Source organism: Mesoplodon bidens (genome assembly GCF_964165515.1).
Source record: "Mesoplodon bidens genome assembly, chromosome: 11".
Lineage (NCBI taxonomy): Eukaryota > Metazoa > Chordata > Mammalia > Artiodactyla > Ziphiidae > Mesoplodon > Mesoplodon bidens.
The window spans coordinates 5684740-5702981 of NC_138167.1; the positions used below are offsets into that span (position 1 = coordinate 5684740).

Consider the following 18242-nt stretch of genomic DNA (forward strand, 5'->3'; position numbering starts at 1 on the left):
CAGGAAGTGGCAGGGGAGGGGGTGCGGTTGAGAGAGGTAGCCGGGCAAAGACTACCCTCTCACAGAAGACTTCCCAAATTACTACCTGGCCCCAGGTCCAAACGCCACCTCTTCTAACACCTACTGTGGGATGACACTGCTCTCAAGAGGCCATTCTAATAATGTCTTAGGCAAGGAAACCCGAGACACCTTGAAGGGTGACACCATGTGAGGGGCTGACTTACTCCCTCAATCGTTACGCTTTCAATCATCAGAGCTTAGATTTAACAGGAGTTCAGTGGAGCTGTGGTCAGAGCACACAACCTGCCTTCTGACACCCAAAAGATTTACCTTGAGGAATGGGAGCCCACAAGACGCCTCTGAAACTCAGTTTCCTCATCACCTCTACCAGAGTGCAGGCCACAGATCCTAAACCACCGCTAACGGATTAGAGGTAGCCACCTATCCAACACAGAGAAAAAGGAGCAGCACCTAGACAGTGGTGGACAACAGAATGCTTCCTTTTCTCCTACACATGCTCTCTGCTCCTGACCCCCAGAACTGGCCCTAAAATGCCTCTGACTCCGCCCTTCCTGTGCGAGGCAGATACTAGGGAACAGGCGGCACTGGGCTGGACAAAGCACCATCAGCCTCCCCCTTTCCCTCTCAGCCCAGGATCAGGCCAGGCACAAGGCAGCCCCTCCCATTCCCTTGGGAATGGGACACCAGCCTGGATCTCACCAGAAAGAATCATTTTCTTAAGGGCTTCTCCCCAGCAATCCCCGTGGTGCCCCCCTTCCCAATCAGCCACGCCTCCATAAAAGCTGGAAGTAGAGACAAGGACAAACTAAACTCACGGAGGCAAAGGGGACACCCTTCCATCCACTTAAGACCCTCAAACTTCTCAAGCAGATGTGCTGACACGGCAAGCGGCAAACTGGCTGAGATATAGAGAACGATTTGGGAAAGGGGCAGGAATGGGGTGGGGCGAGTGGAAAAACTGGGTCACGCTACAGCTTGGGGGAGAGTTCACCCTGGGAGCCCACAGGCTCCCAGTCAACACAGGGGCAGCCCCAGACCAAGGGGCCAGTGGGAAGCCAAGATGTGGAACCGACACTGGCTGGATGGCACTGCTACATCTCATGCCCCGCACAGCAACGACGGGGCTGCCTCACCACTAGCACCACCCTACCCCCACCGTGGGCCATAGCACAGAAATCTACCACCTTGGGGCTTCCCTGGTGGCGCAGTGGTTGAGAGTCCGCCTGCCGATGCAGGGGACGCGGGTTCGTGCCCCGGCCCGGGAGGATCCCACGTGCCGCGGAGCGGCTGGGCCCGTGAGCCATGGCCGCTGAGCCTGCGCGTCCGGAGCCTGTGCTCCGCAAGGGGAGGGGCCACAACAGTGAGAGGCCCACGTACCGCAAAAAAAAGAAATCTACCACCTTGCCCTACACAGTGATGAGACTCAAGCCTAAGATGCTTATCCCAACAGCTGAAGATTCAGTAAGAAGACTGACCCTCTCCTAAGTGGCCTCAGGTTGAAGTGAAGACTTCCAACTTAGAAAGTGCCAAATGTGGAAACATCTCTCCCAGACCACCTCAACTTGCAGCTGGAGCTAAGGAAAGAGAAGGCAAAAGTGAAAGATGTTTGATGAGAAACAAAAACAGGACCAGCAGGCTCCAGAATTAAAATAAAAATATAAACGAGGAAGATGAAGAAATGGCATGTTAAAAAAAAAAAAACTAAACTAAAAAAAAAGATCAAGGAAACAAGTAGGTGACTTAGCTAAGCGCTCTGAAGAACGAAGGACAGAGAAGAGAGACATCCACTTAGCAACATGACATCCATCATCAGTTGAGGATAGACAAGAGCCATGCCAATCATGCAGGCTGGTTATAACCACTGGGATTCGGCCAGTCCAAGGAGCCACCCCAAAACACAGCACAACCCCCAACACACCGACACAAACACTTCACACCACCAGCCCAAACCCCAGGCTACCTGCACAGGGCAGAAGCCTCCTGGGAAAAAAGCCAGGATTAAGTCCACTTGCCAGGGGAAGAGGGGTGCCCAGGGTGTCACCTTCCTTCTTTTTGCTCCTCCTAGTATATCCTGCAGGGTATGACATCCTACCCCTAGCCTCACTCAACATTCCAGCAATCTGCCTGACTAAAAGCGCTCTAGATCCCAGCTGAGAAGCGCAATTCAAACTTCACACGGTTGAAACTGCACAGAAAGCCGGTAACTGATCAGAAGCTAAAAATAATCAGAGAGTAACCCGCACTCCCTCTTTCCTTTCCACAGCAGCAGCTACAGGATCCTACTAGCAGAGATGCCCGGCTGGTCTCCTCCAACCGCAATCCTCAACCCCGCCGCCGCCGCCGCCGCCGCCGCCGCGCAGCCTCCAGGGGTCCCAGCTACCTGCATTCCTCCTAGGACCCACGCCAGGCAAAGCCTGCCAGCCCGGAGAGCTCCCTCAACCGGGATCTGCACAGCATTCCCGAAGACAGTGCAGCAAGCTTGCATCGCGGTCCGCGGAGCCCAGAAGGCACATGGCTTCCAGCCCCCTCGCACAACAGCTCCGCAGAAGGGAACCACTCCCTTCGGATGCCCTCCACCTCCGACTGCACAGAGAAAGCCCAGAAACTCAACCCTGCCACACCAGAGTCGCCAGGGAGGGCCCAGATGGCTCCTTCCTGCCCGGGGCCCTTGGGGAAGCTGTTACCTGGGTGGGGAGGGGGCAAGCTGTTGTTCAAAAGTGCATCCATATCCTCCTCCTCGCTGCCCGCTGAGCAGGGGGACGGGGAGCCCAGGCCCGACGCCATCCCCTTCCGCTCCCGGCCAGGGAATTGGCCCAGCTGCTCCTGCCTGCGGCCTGGGGCCCTCGACACTGGCCCGAGTCACTGTGCGGGGGAGGGGGGAGAGAAAGAGAACAGTGACGCGCACGGCCCCCTCCCCCACCCCGCCGCGCTTTCCGCCCACCCCCGGCCGCCCCACAGCCACCCGAGCAGGGCACCCGAACCACTCAGGCTGAACTTTAGTTCCACACTCCCGGGGGCAGCCCGGAAGCCGGCTCCCCGGCTGGAGCCCCCCAGACGAGAGGGAGCGGCGCCCCCGAGGGCAGGCCGGTGCCGGCGTGGGGAGGGGAGAAGCCGCTGGACGGAGCCGGGCGTGACGGGGGAAGGGGTCCGAGTGGCCGCGGCGCGGGGGGGCCGGGGGAGGCGGCCGGCGGCGAGGCGCTCGGGGACACAAGGTCACTGGGGGGTGGGGGGGGCGCCTCCCTGCGCCTGGGGAGGGGCCAGTCCCCAGACAGGGTAGCTCTCCAAAGGCTGTCCTCTGGGACAACTCGGGCTCTCCGGAGGAGCCGCGGGGACGAGGGGGCGTGGAGGCTCGGCGCTCCAGGGGGCTGGAGGCAGGGGCGTGGGGGGCCGGAGCTCCCACCGGGCAGGGGGCCGGGCCACGTGTCCCGGGGGGCAAGTGAGCAAAGGGCGAGGGGGGCGCCGGGCATTGTGGGAGGCCAAGCCTGAGGTGGGGAGTCGCGGGGAGCGAGACTCGGGCCGGACGAGGGCGGGGGCTGGGCGCCCTGCAGGAAAGGGAGAGGCAGGGTCGGCTCCCCGGGCAGGGGGCGGTCCGCGGGTCCGGGGACGCCCGAGGGGCGGTTGGGTGGAGGGAGGACCCTCGGGGCTGGTCGGGCTGAGAGGGGTTGTCTCTCTGGGAACCCCGCGTTCTCCTCACCCCAGAGCCGCCTCAGGTCGCGCTGGGTCCGGCCCGGTGTCACTCCCGCTCCGGCTCCTCCTCGCCGCGGCCGAAGGGGGGAAAATGGCTCCGGCTCCAGCGTCGCCTCTTAAAGGGCCCGAAACACCGGCCGGGAAATCCCACCGCACAGGCCCCGCCCCCCCACGGACAGCCCATAATAACCTCAACCAACTCCAACCCCCCCTCCACAACCGCCACCCTCCTCCCTAGGTCTCCCGGGCAACCCCCGCCCCCTCGTCGCTCCGGCAACCATTGACCACGCCCCCTCGAGCGCGCGCGCGCGTGTCACCCGGGCAACCACCCACCCCCTGGCCATCCCATAATACACACGGACACCACCACCACCACCACCACCACCACCACCCCCACGCACACACAGTCCATACACATATATGCCAGGGCTGTTGACATCTCATGATATTGCCGACCTTTTGCAACTAACCCTTTACACCCCCAGACATCCCATAATAGCCATCCTTTGCCAACTTCTTCACTCTTGGCCCTAATGCTAACATCCCATAATAATTCGTCACCTCTCCCTCCCCATGGCCATCCCATAATAAGCACCCCTCCCAGCCATTCAGCCTCACATCCCATAATACTCAACCCCCATCCCCCACAGACATCCCATAATAACCACTCTTCATCCACCCCCAGTTTGATATCCCATAATAGGCAGAAACTCACCCCCCCACACAACGGACACTTCGGCCTCCTCCCACACACATCCCGTAATAATCAGTCTCCCACCTTCTATACTGACATCCCATAATAACTAACCCCCTGGCGCTGCCCTCGGCCCCTGCAGGCTAGATCCTCACAACACAACCCCCAAGCTTCACACATTCATTCTAAGTCCACAGCCCGTAATAACCACTCCTCCCCTATCACAGAGACATCCCATAATGATCAAGAGCCTTACTGTCACCCCACAGAGGGACAACTAATCTCCTTTCCTCTAACACTGGAAAGATATCCCATAAGTTTACTCCCCCACCCACACCCTGACATCCCATAATAATTGCAAAGGACCCGTGGTCAACCAGACATACCATAATACTCCCAGCACAACCCAGAGTCACATCCCATAATGCTTCATCTCCACTCCACCACCTCTCTACCTTTCCAGCCAGGCATCCCATAATATTCATACTCGTACCTCCCCTGTCTCCAAGGCTGTCAGTCTATTCTAACACCCACACCAGCGAGGATGAAACAGGCTACCCACATTGCCCTCTCCCCCACCCCAACTTGTACACACCTTCATCCCTTAATGAGCCAAAGCAGTGTCCTGGCACAAAGCCTCTTGACGTCTAAGATGAACCCTAGCTTCCCTCATCCATCATTTCCAGACACGCAGGAACTGAGAGTCAACCTAGGGCCCCACCCAATCCCACCAAAATCCAGGTGTTCTCCAGACACTTACCTCCAGTTGAGTTTTGAGTAAGACCAACCAAATACCATACTGGCCAGATGAGCCATTCACATAAACTTTAGTTCACCCCAAAGCATCCCATAATAATTACAGACTCCCACCTAAAGATTATTTCTCAGCATTCCAGCAGTCCTCTTCCCACACCGCCTCCCCAGGTCAAGTGGTCTATTCTCACCCCTAGGCCATTCCTATGGATGGACATCCCACCATGGTGTGAACTGAGGATCCAGCTACATACACACAAAGATCCAAGAACTGCTCTCCCTCTGCTCACTGCTACTCATGCTTATGCAACAGATGTTGATGGAGTACCTAGCAAGGCGCAAAGCTGGGCACCATGGGGAGTGCCTCCCTTCAAGAAGCAGAAACAACCAAACTCCAAGATGAGATAGAATGTCTGGTGTCAACGGAAAACTGAGTGCTATTTCCTAATTTTCTGTTACAGAGAATAAAACAAATCCCAACTAATCTCAGGAGAGATCAGATCCCAGTAGAAGTTCTCAGCGGTCCTTCTAGAGCCTGGAAGGTATTTCAAAAGGATTTACAATATAGATGGATGGTCAAGGTAATCTCCTATCTGCTCCCTACATACTAAGGGATTTTGATTGGAAAGCAACGTTCATCCATCCAGTTTCTAATACTGAAATCCTATAATATCATCATGTGCTTCCTTCTTGAGAGATGCATCAACATGCCAGAATTGTCATCCTCATGCTTGAACACCAAGTTCTGTTACCCTCAATGCCCCATGTTTCTTATTTATATCCTTTCTCATTTTATATCCTGAAATCTCATAATACTTCCAACTGCCCCCATCCTCATCTTGTTGAGGTCCCATTCTCCACCCCAAAAAAACCCCTCATCTTTGTATAACGTTCACCATCTTCCCCTCCTGTGTACAAGTCAACATCCCAGAATGCCTTCTTCATTTATTATGCCACAAGGTAGCCTCCCAACACATACCACCCCCTTCCCTAACTGCACCTACCCTGCAGCCACACTGGGGACCCAGCCCAAGAAAGTCAGAGAGCCCAATCTTAGAATCTTTTGGCCCTAAGAGAACCTAAGTCTACAGCCTGTCACTTTTCCCTCTTCCTGATCCCCAGGGAACCAGGGCCTGGGTGAAATCCAATACCCCAGCGCCACTTCCTTGCTGCCACCGCTCCAGACCCCAAAGTCAGATAATATCTTCCTCTGCTTTTCACACAAGTCCAAGACCCTTGGTGGTAGGACAGGTTGAAGAGAAACCGGAACTTCCTCCTAGGAGAGGCCCTTCCTGACCAGAAGTGAGTGGGACGAACCTCACATCATCTCTGCATTGCCCTTCTAATCTCACTTCCCTAGAGAAAGGGCCTGGCCAGATGACTCTCCCTCCTCTGGGAACCTCAGGACTGGAGAACTGGAGAGGAGAGATGAATTCAGGAGAGGCAAGAGCTTGCTTCGGGAAATCACCATCCCTATGCTTCCAAGCCGACCACCAGTGATGCTGATAAGGCTTTCCCCCAGCTCCCACCTGACTTAACTCCCTGGACCACCCTTTCGGCATATCCACTGTGGCACGCAGGCCGTTCCCCCCATTGTGCAAGGCTGCCTAGTCTTCTCATTAAATTCTCTTGACATCAAGATTGGGCCCTATTCATTTGTGCAACCCCTCCCCCATGCTTATTCTGAGTACTAAGAGGAAAACTTGTACTCCTTACTTGGGGGAGAGGAGGCAGCTCTTTCATTAAGATACATAATGTGGGTAGACCTCCTTTCAAGAAGTTTCTCATTTGTGTATGAACTGCCAGGTACTTAGTACGCCCTCCTCCTTCCCCATTTCTCTAGGGGATCCAGCCTGCCTCCGGGGCTCAAATCCCCTTCTGTAATGTCTCCATCTGCCCCATACCCTCTTCTTCCCATATATATACCACGTTACTACAGTGACTCATAATATAAACCAGGAAGAGAGTTTTGTAACTGGGTAGTCACAGCCTCTTGCCTGTGATTACAAACATGGTCCCTTTTGTCCACCACAGCCCCTCTGCCCCACCCCTGCAGGTTGTACCCACTTAGCCCCCGGCTCCCCTTACTTCCCACCTCTCCAGGATACCACCACAAGGAGAAGGTTAAAGTCCCTTCCTCTCTTCCTGAGTTCCAGAGGGCTAGGATGTGTGTGCTTGTGTTTCACTTTTGTGGTCCTTCTGTGCTTCGCCTCCATACCCTAGCCCCATGCTACCCTCCCAGATAAATTATAAGTAAACCACCAGCATGATTGGCCCACAGAGACTAAGGGTGGGATAATCTCCTGATTAATGCACCCAGGGGGACAGCCTCTCTAGCTGGTTACCTTAGAGTTCTGCTTCCAGCCCATGGTACAGAAGAACCTGGAATAACAGAGTGGGCTGTCCATGGAGTTTTCAGCACATGCTCTATAGCTCTTCTCTCTACATCTCTGTTCTGTGAGTCCCAGAAACTCTGCTCATAAGACGTCTAAGGGACTAGGGTTCCCCTGCTCTGCCAGAAAAGGGGGTTTGGGAAGGCAACATAGGACAGAAGAGCCACAGTGACAGTGCACTCTGATAGCTAGACAGGATGCAGGTGGTGCAGGACTGGGGGGCACCACCCAGGCATGTGTCCTGCAGGAGCCAGCACAGTCTCAGCTCCTTGGGTGTGACTGCAAGGTGGCGGAGCTCCCCTGGCCTGACCCCTACCTGACCTACAGTCCCAAGGCTCAAACCCAGGAAGGCAGGGAGGGAGGGGAGTACTTGGTGCTGTGGTCACCCAGGAGCACTACTCCCTCGTGTGTCACACAGCCAGAACCCAGGCCTCCTCACTGCATGCCTGGACTCAGCGACCCCGTAGCTCACAAGCTGTTTAGGGACCCAGGTGTCCGGGGCTCAGATCCGGCTAGCTCTAGCCTGCCCCTGGGGGCCTCTTCAAACAGCTGTCACTGAAGAACCTCTCCAGCCAGTCACTCTTGCCAGGCCTCAGGTCTGGCTCCAGGGCTCACCCCACCCTCCCCAGCTTCTTCCCTCCCTCTTCCTTCCTTTCCTTCCCCATCCCCCTTCCCCAGAGCTTCACCTACCCAGGACAGCCCCACCCAGCTGCGCTGGGCACATCCCATAATAATCCTTCTCCTTGCTAGCCCCCACCCCCCCAAAAAAAGAGAGGCGGCCATCCCATAATAGCCACCCACAAGAGACATTCCGCGGTGACCGCCCCCTCCCTGCAGAGCTGCCGGGAGCAGCCATCCCATAATAACTGGCCGCCTGTTTTACTGGTTACGGCTGTGGAGGGAGCTGGAGAGGAAATGGAGGGGAGGGGGAAGAGGAGGAGGATCGAGGGCCCCCACTTTGGGGAAAAGGGAGGGGGAAGGGGACGGAGAGTGACCCACGGGGAGGGGGAGCCAGGGGACGCCGGGCAGGTGGGAGGTGTGGTCCACTGGCCACCACATCCCCGCTTTGGGACCTTCTCCCCATCACCAGGGGCTTCCTTTCCCCCTCAGCACCCGCGAGGTGGCTGCTAATTAGGCGGGATGCTTAGGATGGGTTGAGGTGCCCACAGAGCGAGTGGGGGGGCGGTAGATTTCAGGTGTTCTCCTTGGGCCATTTGCGAAAGAAGGCAGACCTTAGAGAGGATGGAAAGAGAGTAAGGGGTGGGGGGGGCGGTGGGAGAAGAGCGTCTCAGGCCCTCCCCATTCTGCACCACCATCCCATAATAATCCCCCAGCCCCTCTCCCCCTCCCACACACGACATCCCATAATATCTTCTGGAGAAGCAGTCCCCGCAGTAGGTACAAAGAGCTATCCCATAATATGCTCCCCCACCCCCACTCGCCACCCCCCCAACTTGGCCCCCCCCTCGGTCACATGCAGCCGGTGCCATCCCCCGCTGCTCCCCCCTCTGGCCACCGAAGGCCTTGCCAGCCCATAATACTCTTGCCTCTGGTCGCAGGAGGCCTCCAGCCCATAATATTCCCTTCCACCACCACCCCCCCTTCCCGCCCCGCACCCCTTCCTCCCGCCTCCAGTTGGAGCCGGGCCTCACCAGCCCATAATATTCCCCTGTCTCCTAAGGCTGTTCCAGCCCATAATACTCTCCCTGTCTCCTAAGGCCTCTCCATCCCATAATACTGCCAGACGCCTGACCTGTGGGCCAAACCCCAGCCCGTTCCACACATCGAGGCTGTGTCAGCGCCGCCGGTCTCCCTGCCTGTCCCTCCCTCCTCCCTCCCCAGCGCTCTCCCTCCCAGGCTGTCTCCCGCCCTCCGGCCCTGGGCCCCTCTCCCGGCCCCACCCTGTGCCTGCCTGGGCCCTCACTTCCCCTCCAGCCTCCTCTTTTGCCCTTTCTCCCTTGCTTGGTTCTTCATCCCATGCCCCCTCTCCTCTCCCTTTCAGGCACTTTCCCACCCACTCTTCTGTCTGTGGGGTGGACAGCAAGGCCGGTGGGGAGAGAGTGCCCCCAGAGGGCGACAGGCCAGTCACTGCCCCTGCCTCCTTGACCAAGCACCATGGCAGCTGGCCCAGCCTGCCTTGCTCACCCATCCCCGGCCCTGGTTCTGATTGCCGGCAGAACTCTGTCTGGGTGAGGATTCACCTGGAACCCTTGCCGTCTTCCAGAAACACTTCCGTTGAGCATCACAAGCAGACTTTACTAACAGCATCTTCTCCCCATACCCTGGTTGGAAAGAGAGATCCACCTTATGGGATGTCTCTCAGGTGCCTTTCAAAGGTGACCTCGTTGACCCTCACTACAACCCAATAAGTAGATATTATGATCCCCATTTCACAGAAGAGAAAACGGAGGCTCAGAGAGGTTAAATAGCTCCTAAGGTCACATTGCCAAGAAGCGACAGAGCTGACATTAGTACCCAGGTTTGTTTGATTGCAAAGTGCTGAGGGCCTTCGGGATTCCCCAAGCCCCTGGGAGAGACTTCACTTTTCAGTGTTTCCAGGGCTCCTCTGGTAAAGATAGCATGGTGACAGTTCCCCAGCCTCCCTTGTCTCCAGGGTCTCCTGAAAGAAGGGAGAAGGAGGTCTCCATGTGAGATTAACCTCCCCCTCCCCATTTCTTCCAGGGGACCCCAAGTGGCAACCCCACAGGGATTTCCCTCAGGATGGTCCAGGGCTAACAAGCATCTCTTCCCTTTTAGGATCCCTTACCTTTGCCTTGGTTCTCCTGAATTTGTTTTACCTCAAGACCAATGATCGTTAATCTTCCCCCAACTACCTCAGTGCATGGAAGGACCATTCTACGGAGGAGACAGACTTTGAGGAGAACCAAGGGGAAGTGTCCTCTTCAGTTTAGCTGGTGGACAATCAGGAATGCTGTCTTGGAGATGTTGGGTACATCCCAGCTGGGGGAAGGGAATCATGGCCAAGTGCCTGAAGGCGGAGCCATCCTGCCTTGGGTGCCACCCATGAGCCACTCCCTTCTGAGCCCTCGATGCGGTGTGTTTTAGGACCCACCACCATTGGAACGATGAATGAGCCCAGTTCTCAGCGCTCACACAGCCACACCGGGAAGGGGTAGGTATGCTGTAGGGTGCGTGGGTTAGGAGCGTGGGTTAGGAACGTGGGTTAGGAGCGGGGAGGAAAAGCTGCACGAGGTGGGCAGAGATGACACAGTAGACTCAAGGTGAGAGAGTGGTGGCCTACATGGCGAGGGAAGGAGAGGAAAGGAAACCAGGGAGCGGTGGGTGTAAGGGAACCAGGGATGAGAAGGTGGGCAGTAAAGGAAGGGGAGATATTGTAGGGTGTCCTGCAAAGAGTAGGAGTTCCAGAGTCTAACAGATACTGTGTCACTTCCTGCTTGTGTGACCTTAGACCTCAGCTTCTCCGGGGTGTTTCATCTGTAAAATGGAGATAATCATCATTCCTAACTCAGAAGGTTATTGTAATAGTAAAATAAAATAATTCTTTTTTTTTTTTTTTTTGTGGTACGTGGGCCTCTCACTGTTGTGGCCTCTCCCGTTGCGGAGCACAGGCTCCAGACGCCCAGGTTCAGCGGCCATGGCTCACGAGCCCAGCCGCTCCGCGGCATGTGGGATCTTCCCGGACCGGGGCACGAACCCGTGTCCCCTGCATCGGCAGGCGGACTCTCAACCACTGCGCCACCAGGGAAGCCCTAAAATAATTCATTTTAAGCATTAAATTGAGGTCTTGGCATAGCAAGTATTTTTACAACTTGTTAACGCTCTTCTCCCAGCATCTAAGATTTTATCCTTTTCCTCCTTTGGATTTTCCTAAGCCTCAAAGGGGTAAGTGACTCCAGGGCACGGAGTGAGGACTCTGGATTTCCCACATCTTGCCCCCGTCATACTGGCCACCCAGTAGTTGGGGGATCCTGTGAAAATGGCAGGCAGTGGCTACAGGCTTCCTTAAACTTCCTGTTAGCGTTAGCTTCTGTTCATTCCTCCTCTGCCTGCAACATCTCCTGAATCTATTCTCTCTTTTTTAAAAAATATTTATCTATTTAGTTGCATGGGGTCTTAGCTGTGGCAGGCAGTCTCCGTAGTTGCAACATGTAGGCTCCTTAGTTGCAGCACATGGGCTCCTCAGTTGCGGCACGTGAACTCCTAGTTGCGGTATGCATGTGGGATCTAGTCCCCTGAGCAGGGATCGAACCCGGACTCCCAGTATTGGGAGCGCAGAGCCTTATCCACTGTGCCACCTGGGAAGTCCCATCCTGGATCTATTCTTGCCTCTCTGTCTTCAGGATGGAAACCCTTTGGATATACTGAATGTGGGGAAACAGTCCACCAGAGCTTAAACAGAGGAGATTCCACACTGGAGAAACCTCATTTCCATCTGCCTCCACAGGCCGCGAGCACACTTCTCCTAGACCAGCTCCCTCACCAGTCTTTCTTCCCCCTTAGACCCTCCCCACCTCGTTTCCCTACAGCTTATCCCACCCAGTGTGTCAGGGTGGGCAAAATCTCACTGAAGAACTTCCAGAGGGGTTTCCCTGGTGGCGCAGTCGTTAAGAATCCGCCTGCCAATGCAGGGGACACGGGTTTGTAGACCTGGTCCAGGAAGATCTCACATGCAGCGGAGCAACTAAGCCCCTGTGCCACAACTACTGAGCCCGCGTGCCACAACTACTGAAGCCCACGCACCTAGAGCCCGTGCTCCGCAATGAGAGAAGCCACCGCAATGAGAAGCCTGCGCACCGCAATGAAGAGTAGCCCCTGCTCGCCGCAACTAGAGAAAGCACGCACGCAACAATGAAGACCCAATGCAGCCAAAAATAATAAATAAAATAAATATATTTTTAAAAAACTTAAAAATAAAAGAACCTCCAGAGACGGCCCACTGCCCACCAAATTAACGGCCAGAGCCTTACCTTGCATTCTGTCATCTTCCATCTTGAATGATAATTATTGTTGACTTGTTCTGTGGTCCCCACTAGATAGTAAACTACTTCACAGCGAGATTCAACTGTTTTTTACAGCAGTAATTAACACAACATTGTGACTCAACTATACTTCAATAAAAAATAAATTTAAAAAAAGATTCAACTGTTCATCATTCAACAAATATTTATTAAGTACTTCTTTTATGCCAGGCGCTGTTCTAGATCCTGGGGATACATCAGAAAATGGACCAAGCAAAAATCCCTGTCCCCAGGGAGCTTACATTCTACTTCGGGGGTGAGGGGGTGGGGACAGAAAATAAACTATAAAAGTTATAATAAATAAATAAGTAAATTATATAGTATGTTAGAAGAAACTTGCTTTGTGAGTTTTAATTACTTTAGAATTCATTCACATTATTTTCATATAAAAATACTCAAGTAATTTTAAAAAATTGTATTCTGTTCAGTTTGGATAGGGCAAAGTCCTGAGACTTTAAACGGTGATGACGTTTGGTGCCCCCAGGGCTGGAAGGGCATGGGTCCTGAACCCTAAGGATGGAACAAGACGGAGCAGGTGCTAACCATCAAGCCCCCTCTAGAGCAGCAGGAGGTGAGGGCTCTAACCCGCCAGATGGAGGAAAGCCCGACTTCACGGCTATCTCTGAGGAATCTGGGTCAGTTCTCCGGTTTGGCCACCAGGGGTCGTTTTACCCTTGTAAATCACCATCTGGAGCGCTCACGTAAAGACACACAAAAGGCTTAGTCCTAACTAAACACACAGAGACACACCCGGGAAAACTCTGACACTGTCACACACACACACACGCACATACACAGAAACATACAGCATTGAGAGACATAGGGACAGAAATGCATGCAGGACGTGTGCATGGCACCAACTCCCTCACGAATCTCACTAATGTCAGGGTCTCAAGATGTCCTAGTGCCAACTCCGCCATTCCTCCCAGCCCCGACTCCGCTAAAGAGGGAAAACAGTAGGTGGCCTGTAAACCAGACTTCCATTTCCTTACCTCCAGCTTGCCAAGAGCAGTCAGCTTACTCCTGTCCTCCCGTCCATCGCACTCTTACTTTCCCATAAACTTCTTGCCTGGCTCTGGCACAGTTCCCTTTTCCCTGCCCAGAGAAGCCCTCCACCTCCTCCTGAGTATTTGTGCAACTAGTTCCAGCCCCACCTCCCGCTGCAGCTCCAGGAAGCCCCAGGTAGTGTTCACTGGGTGCGCAACTCCTACGCCCCCTCCCCGAAAACCCCAAGCCTTACAGACTACAATTAGCAATTGATTTGCTGAGCATTGCCCTCTCCTTGCAGCGATAAAAACAATGTACATAATGGCCTGGGAAGACTTTACACACGACTCTAATACTTCAGTATAGGTATGGCTCTCCAAGTGTGATCTGGGGATGGATTCTTTGCGGAAGTCCACGAGAACAAAACCGTTTTCATAACACTACTACTAAGATGTCATTTGTCCTTTTCACTCATTGTCTCATGAGTAGACGGTGGAGTTTTCCAGAGGCTTCATGAAGTGTGATGACACTTGCTCTCATAGCCATTGGAATGTGTGCTTGGGTATTTCTGTTTTAAAAAACGTACTATTTTTGATTTCTAATCTGGTCATGTATCAAAAGAACAAAGTAGAAGCAAACTCTCTTTGGAATTCTCCATTTTTTAAGAGTGTAAAAGGGTCTGAGACCCCCAAATTGGAGAACTACTACTTTAGTACAGAGAATGTTCTCATTCTAGACGAAGCAGCAGAGACACACACACACGGTGGTGGTGGGGGGTGGGGGGGACTTGGGATCTAGAATGGAGGAGCTTTTGAAAGGGTGGGTGAAGTGGAAGGGGAAGGCAGAACCTAGAAAGGGGAACAGTGACCAGGAACTTGGAGGAAAACCCCCTCTGCCCCCACCCACCCACGCTGGGCGTCAGATCTAAATTGTTAAAAGTCACTAGACAAGAAGGAAACCAATTCAGCCGGCATCCAATACGCTTTTGCATTACGCCTCAGTGTTGGGCAGGCAGAGCCCAGGTGGAAAGGGGAGTGGGTGGCGTCCATGGCCTGAAGACCTCTGTGGTCGGTCTAAACGCAGGACACCCATCTTCTGCTCCAGCTACCAGCTACGGGCCGGGCCGTGTTTCGTGCCCCGCCAAGGGCATTTCACCCAGTCTCCAGCCTCTGCACGGGCAGGCTCACGGCAGCACTTCCTAGGTACTAAGGAAGGGGTCCTTCTGCGCTCGCCATCACCACCTAGTTAAAGACACTTGCAGCCGCGCTCTTCCTTCCCCGGGCCCCTGTCCCCCACACTTTGCTCCCTTCTGCATCTGTGAGCTGGAGCTGCCGCTCAGAAGCCCAAGTGCCCAACCCACCGCCCTCCTGTGCACACCCTGCGTGTCTGCGAGTGCGAGAGGCGCGGGGGTGGGGTGAGGGGACCGCGCTCTGGCACGACGTGCGTTCAGAGGGACGAGTCCTCGGAGCACCGGGTGAAGGAGTCCCGGGGGTCGGAGGGCCGGAGCAGCCCCTGGCTGGCGGCGACCGGCACGGTGGCGTGGGAGGTCTCAGCGGGCGGTTCGGCGAGTGCCCCCTGAGCCCCGTTGGTGGCCGAGGTCCTGGCCCGGAGCGGAGAGCTCAGGCCGCGCAGGGTGTTGCGGAAACCCTCGGCGCTGAAGTAGTACACCAGCGGGTCGAGCACGCAGTTGGCGCCGGCCAGCAGCACCATGACCATCAGCACCCCGCGCACCTGGTTGCGCGCCGCCGGGCTGGCCAGCACCACGTGGCCGCGCAACAGCCCGTACACGGCCAGCGTGGCGTTGTAGGGCACGAAGCACAGCAGGAAGATGACCAGGCTGGCCAGCAGGAGGCGCACCGTCTTCCGCCGCCGCCAGCTCCGCGTGGCGTCGGGCCGCGCCAGGGTGCAGAAGACGCGGACCGAAGAGTAGACCACGGCTGCCAGGGGCAGCAGGAATCCCAGCGCCTCGGCCAGCAGCAGGAGCGGAAGCAGCCAGCCCTTCCACAGATCGTCGCTGAAGTGCTCGAAGCACAGGTGCACCCGGCGGCCGTCGCGGAAGCAGGTTGAGGGCCGGTGCACCAGGACGGTGGGCACGGCGAACAGCAGGATGAGCGCCCACACGCCCAGGCAGAGCAGCCGCGCCACGCGGGGCCGCCGCAGGTGGCGCAGCCGCAGCGGGTGCACGATAGCGGCGTAGCGGTCCATGTTGATGAGAGTCAGGAAGATGCAGCTGCCGTACATGTTTATCTGGAAGACGGCGCCCGCCAGCTGGCACAGGAGGTCCGAGAAGGGCCAGTAGTGCTGCGCATAGTAGGAGAGGCGCAAGGGCAGCGAGAGGGTGAAGAGGAGGTCGCTGGCCGCCAGGTTGCACATGTACACGGTCACCACTGAGTGCACGCGCAGCGCGCGCAGGAAGACCCAGAGGGCCAGCGCGTTGAGGGGGAGCCCTGCCGCCAGCACCAGGCTGTAGACCACCAAGTGCAGGTGGTGGGTGGGCTGGTGGTCCGGGCACCTGAGATCAGAGTCGTTGGCCGAGGAGTTGGCCAGCATCGTGCCAAAGGGCGAGGAGGAGCTAGGCCGGGGGCATCAGGGGGCACACCCGCGTGCTGGCTTCGCGTTCATCTCCAGTCTCCAGGGCGGGGGCCTGGAGGCTGCGCAGAGTCCCAGAGCAAGGGGGGGCCAGGCATAGGCTTGTGAGCTGTGGCTGCAGGGCCGACAGCTGTGGAGGATCAGATGCCTTTGGTCAGAGCTTCATCGGCCGCAGTGGAGACCTGGCATAGGAGGGAAGCCAGAAGTCAAGACTGTGCGAGGAAGGGCTGAAGACACAAATGTCATGTAGCTGAACCTGCTGGCCTCTTGGGCCTTTTCCCAGCCTCACATCTTTCCTCCACCGTTCTTCTGGCCAGAACAGCTTTCTGCAGCCCGCTCTATGGCACAGTGCTAAATGCCCAGGCTCTAGAGTCAGGCCTGCCTAGGTTTAAATCTGGGCTTTTGTCCTCAGAAAAGTGACAATCTCTCTGTCCCTCATTTTCCTTACCTGGAAAAAAAAAAAAGAAAGAAAGAAAGAAGAGGGGCACCTACTTCACGAGGTCGTTAGATTCAACGAGATATTTAAAGTGTTTTGCCTTACTGTTATTATCTACTAATATCTCTCCCTTGCTTCCTTTCTTCTACAAATGCTTACCAGGATTTTATTTTTTAAATTATTATTATTATTATCATTTTGGCCTCGCAGCATGCAGGATGTGGAATCTTAGTTCCCCGACCAGGGATCTAGCCTGTGCACCCTGGAGTGGAAGCCCGGAGTCTTAACCACTGCACCACCAGGGAAGTCCGTACAAATGCTTACTGGGACTTTAGAAGGCTCCAGGCATGTTCACAGCAGTGGACAAAACAAAGGCCTTGCCCCCACCTATGTTCTCTTCCATTGAAGGGAGACAGATAATAAAGTCCATGTAAAAAGGTGTTATGTCAGGTGGTGAGAAGTACTGTGGAGCCCCTCCCCTGGCACCAGCCCGTTCTGCTGACTCCCCATTATCTAAAGAATAAAGTTCAAACTCCCAAGTACAGGACAAAATCCCAGCCTCATCTCCACGATTGCTCCTGTGTGGGCTGGGTTTGTGCTCAGAGCAACCTGGTTCAGCTGGATTGTTTGACCTCTCTAAGCTTCCTCATCTGTAAAATGGGGACAGTAATATAATGGGGGTCCCTTAGGCCAGGGGTCACGAACCCCCAGGCCACACAGCAGGAGGTGAGCGAGCGAAGCTTCCTCTGTATTTACAGCCGCTCCCCGTCGCTCACATTACCACCTGAGCTCCGCCTCCTGTCTGCATTGTGGTGAGTTGTATAATTATTTCATTACATATTACAATGTAAGAATAATAGAAATAAAGTGCACAATTAATGTAATGCTCTTGAATCATCCCGAAACCATCCCCCCACCCCGTCCGTGGAAAAATCATCTTCCACAAAACCGGTCCCTGGTGCCAAAAAGGTTGGGGACCGCTGCCGTAGGCTGATCGCACACACCAGCACAGTCCTTCCAGGCAGGGGCCGGCCCCCTGGGTTGAACTTTTCCAGGTGCTCCCCTGGAGAGTCTGACTCGGGTGCTTCCTAGTTGGGATTCCGTGATGGGGGCAGATGATGGTTTCGTCCTAAGGGCTCGAAGGGGGCCCAGAGAGGGTGGCAGTGAGACAAGGAAGTACCGTGTGTGATGATGAGGCTACTGGAGAGGGCAGACCACAGCCGCTGCTGTCCCCAGGCAAAAGCTGTCAGAGGAAGGATGTGGTCAGAGGCGGAGGAGTTAGAAGACAGGACTTGGTCTTAGGATTCCACCTTCCTCAATGCCATAAGGCCACAGCAGCCACCCCTGCATCTGCGACCCCCAGGGGCCATCTATTTTGTGTGTTGTAAAATATACATAACTTTAAAATTACCATTTTAACCATCTTTAAGAGTACAATTCAGTGACGTTAAGTACAATCGCAATGTTGTGTAACCATCGCCACTATTTCCAGAACTTTTTCATCATCCCAAACAACTCTATACCCATTACCCAATAACTGCCCACCCCCCTCCCTCCAGCCCCTGGCAACCTCTATTCTACTTTGTGTCTCTATGAATTTACCTATTCTAGACACCTCAACTGAGTGGAATCATATATCTGTTCTTTCGTGTCTGGCTTAATTCACTTAGCTTAAAGTTTTC

At 55.0% G+C, this 18242-nt stretch overlaps 2 protein-coding genes across 10 annotated transcripts in view; both read right to left on the reverse strand.

Moving 5' to 3' along the window:
* CHD4 (chromodomain helicase DNA binding protein 4) overlaps positions 1-3858 on the reverse strand; it is a 29479-nt gene extending 25621 nt beyond the window's left edge. For all 9 annotated transcript variants that reach the window (XM_081248411.1, XM_081248408.1, XM_081248407.1 and 6 more), the window contains exons 1-2: positions 3716-3858; positions 2706-2883 (exon numbers count right to left, since the gene is read on the reverse strand). In XM_081248411.1, coding sequence (XP_081104537.1) covers positions 2706-2805 — 100 coding nt within the window. In that variant the 5' untranslated portion in view covers positions 2806-2883; positions 3716-3858. The remainder of the gene's footprint in view (positions 1-2705; positions 2884-3715) is intronic.
* Positions 3859-14981: 11123 nt separating this feature from the next.
* On the reverse strand, positions 14982-16085 carry LPAR5 (lysophosphatidic acid receptor 5; the record flags this gene model as incomplete). The annotated part of the gene is made up of 1 exon (XM_081248485.1): positions 14982-16085. One exon carries the CDS (start codon positions 16083-16085, stop codon positions 14982-14984), a length of 1104 nt encoding a protein of 367 aa, XP_081104611.1.
* Between the last annotated feature and the right edge of the window lie 2157 nt (positions 16086-18242).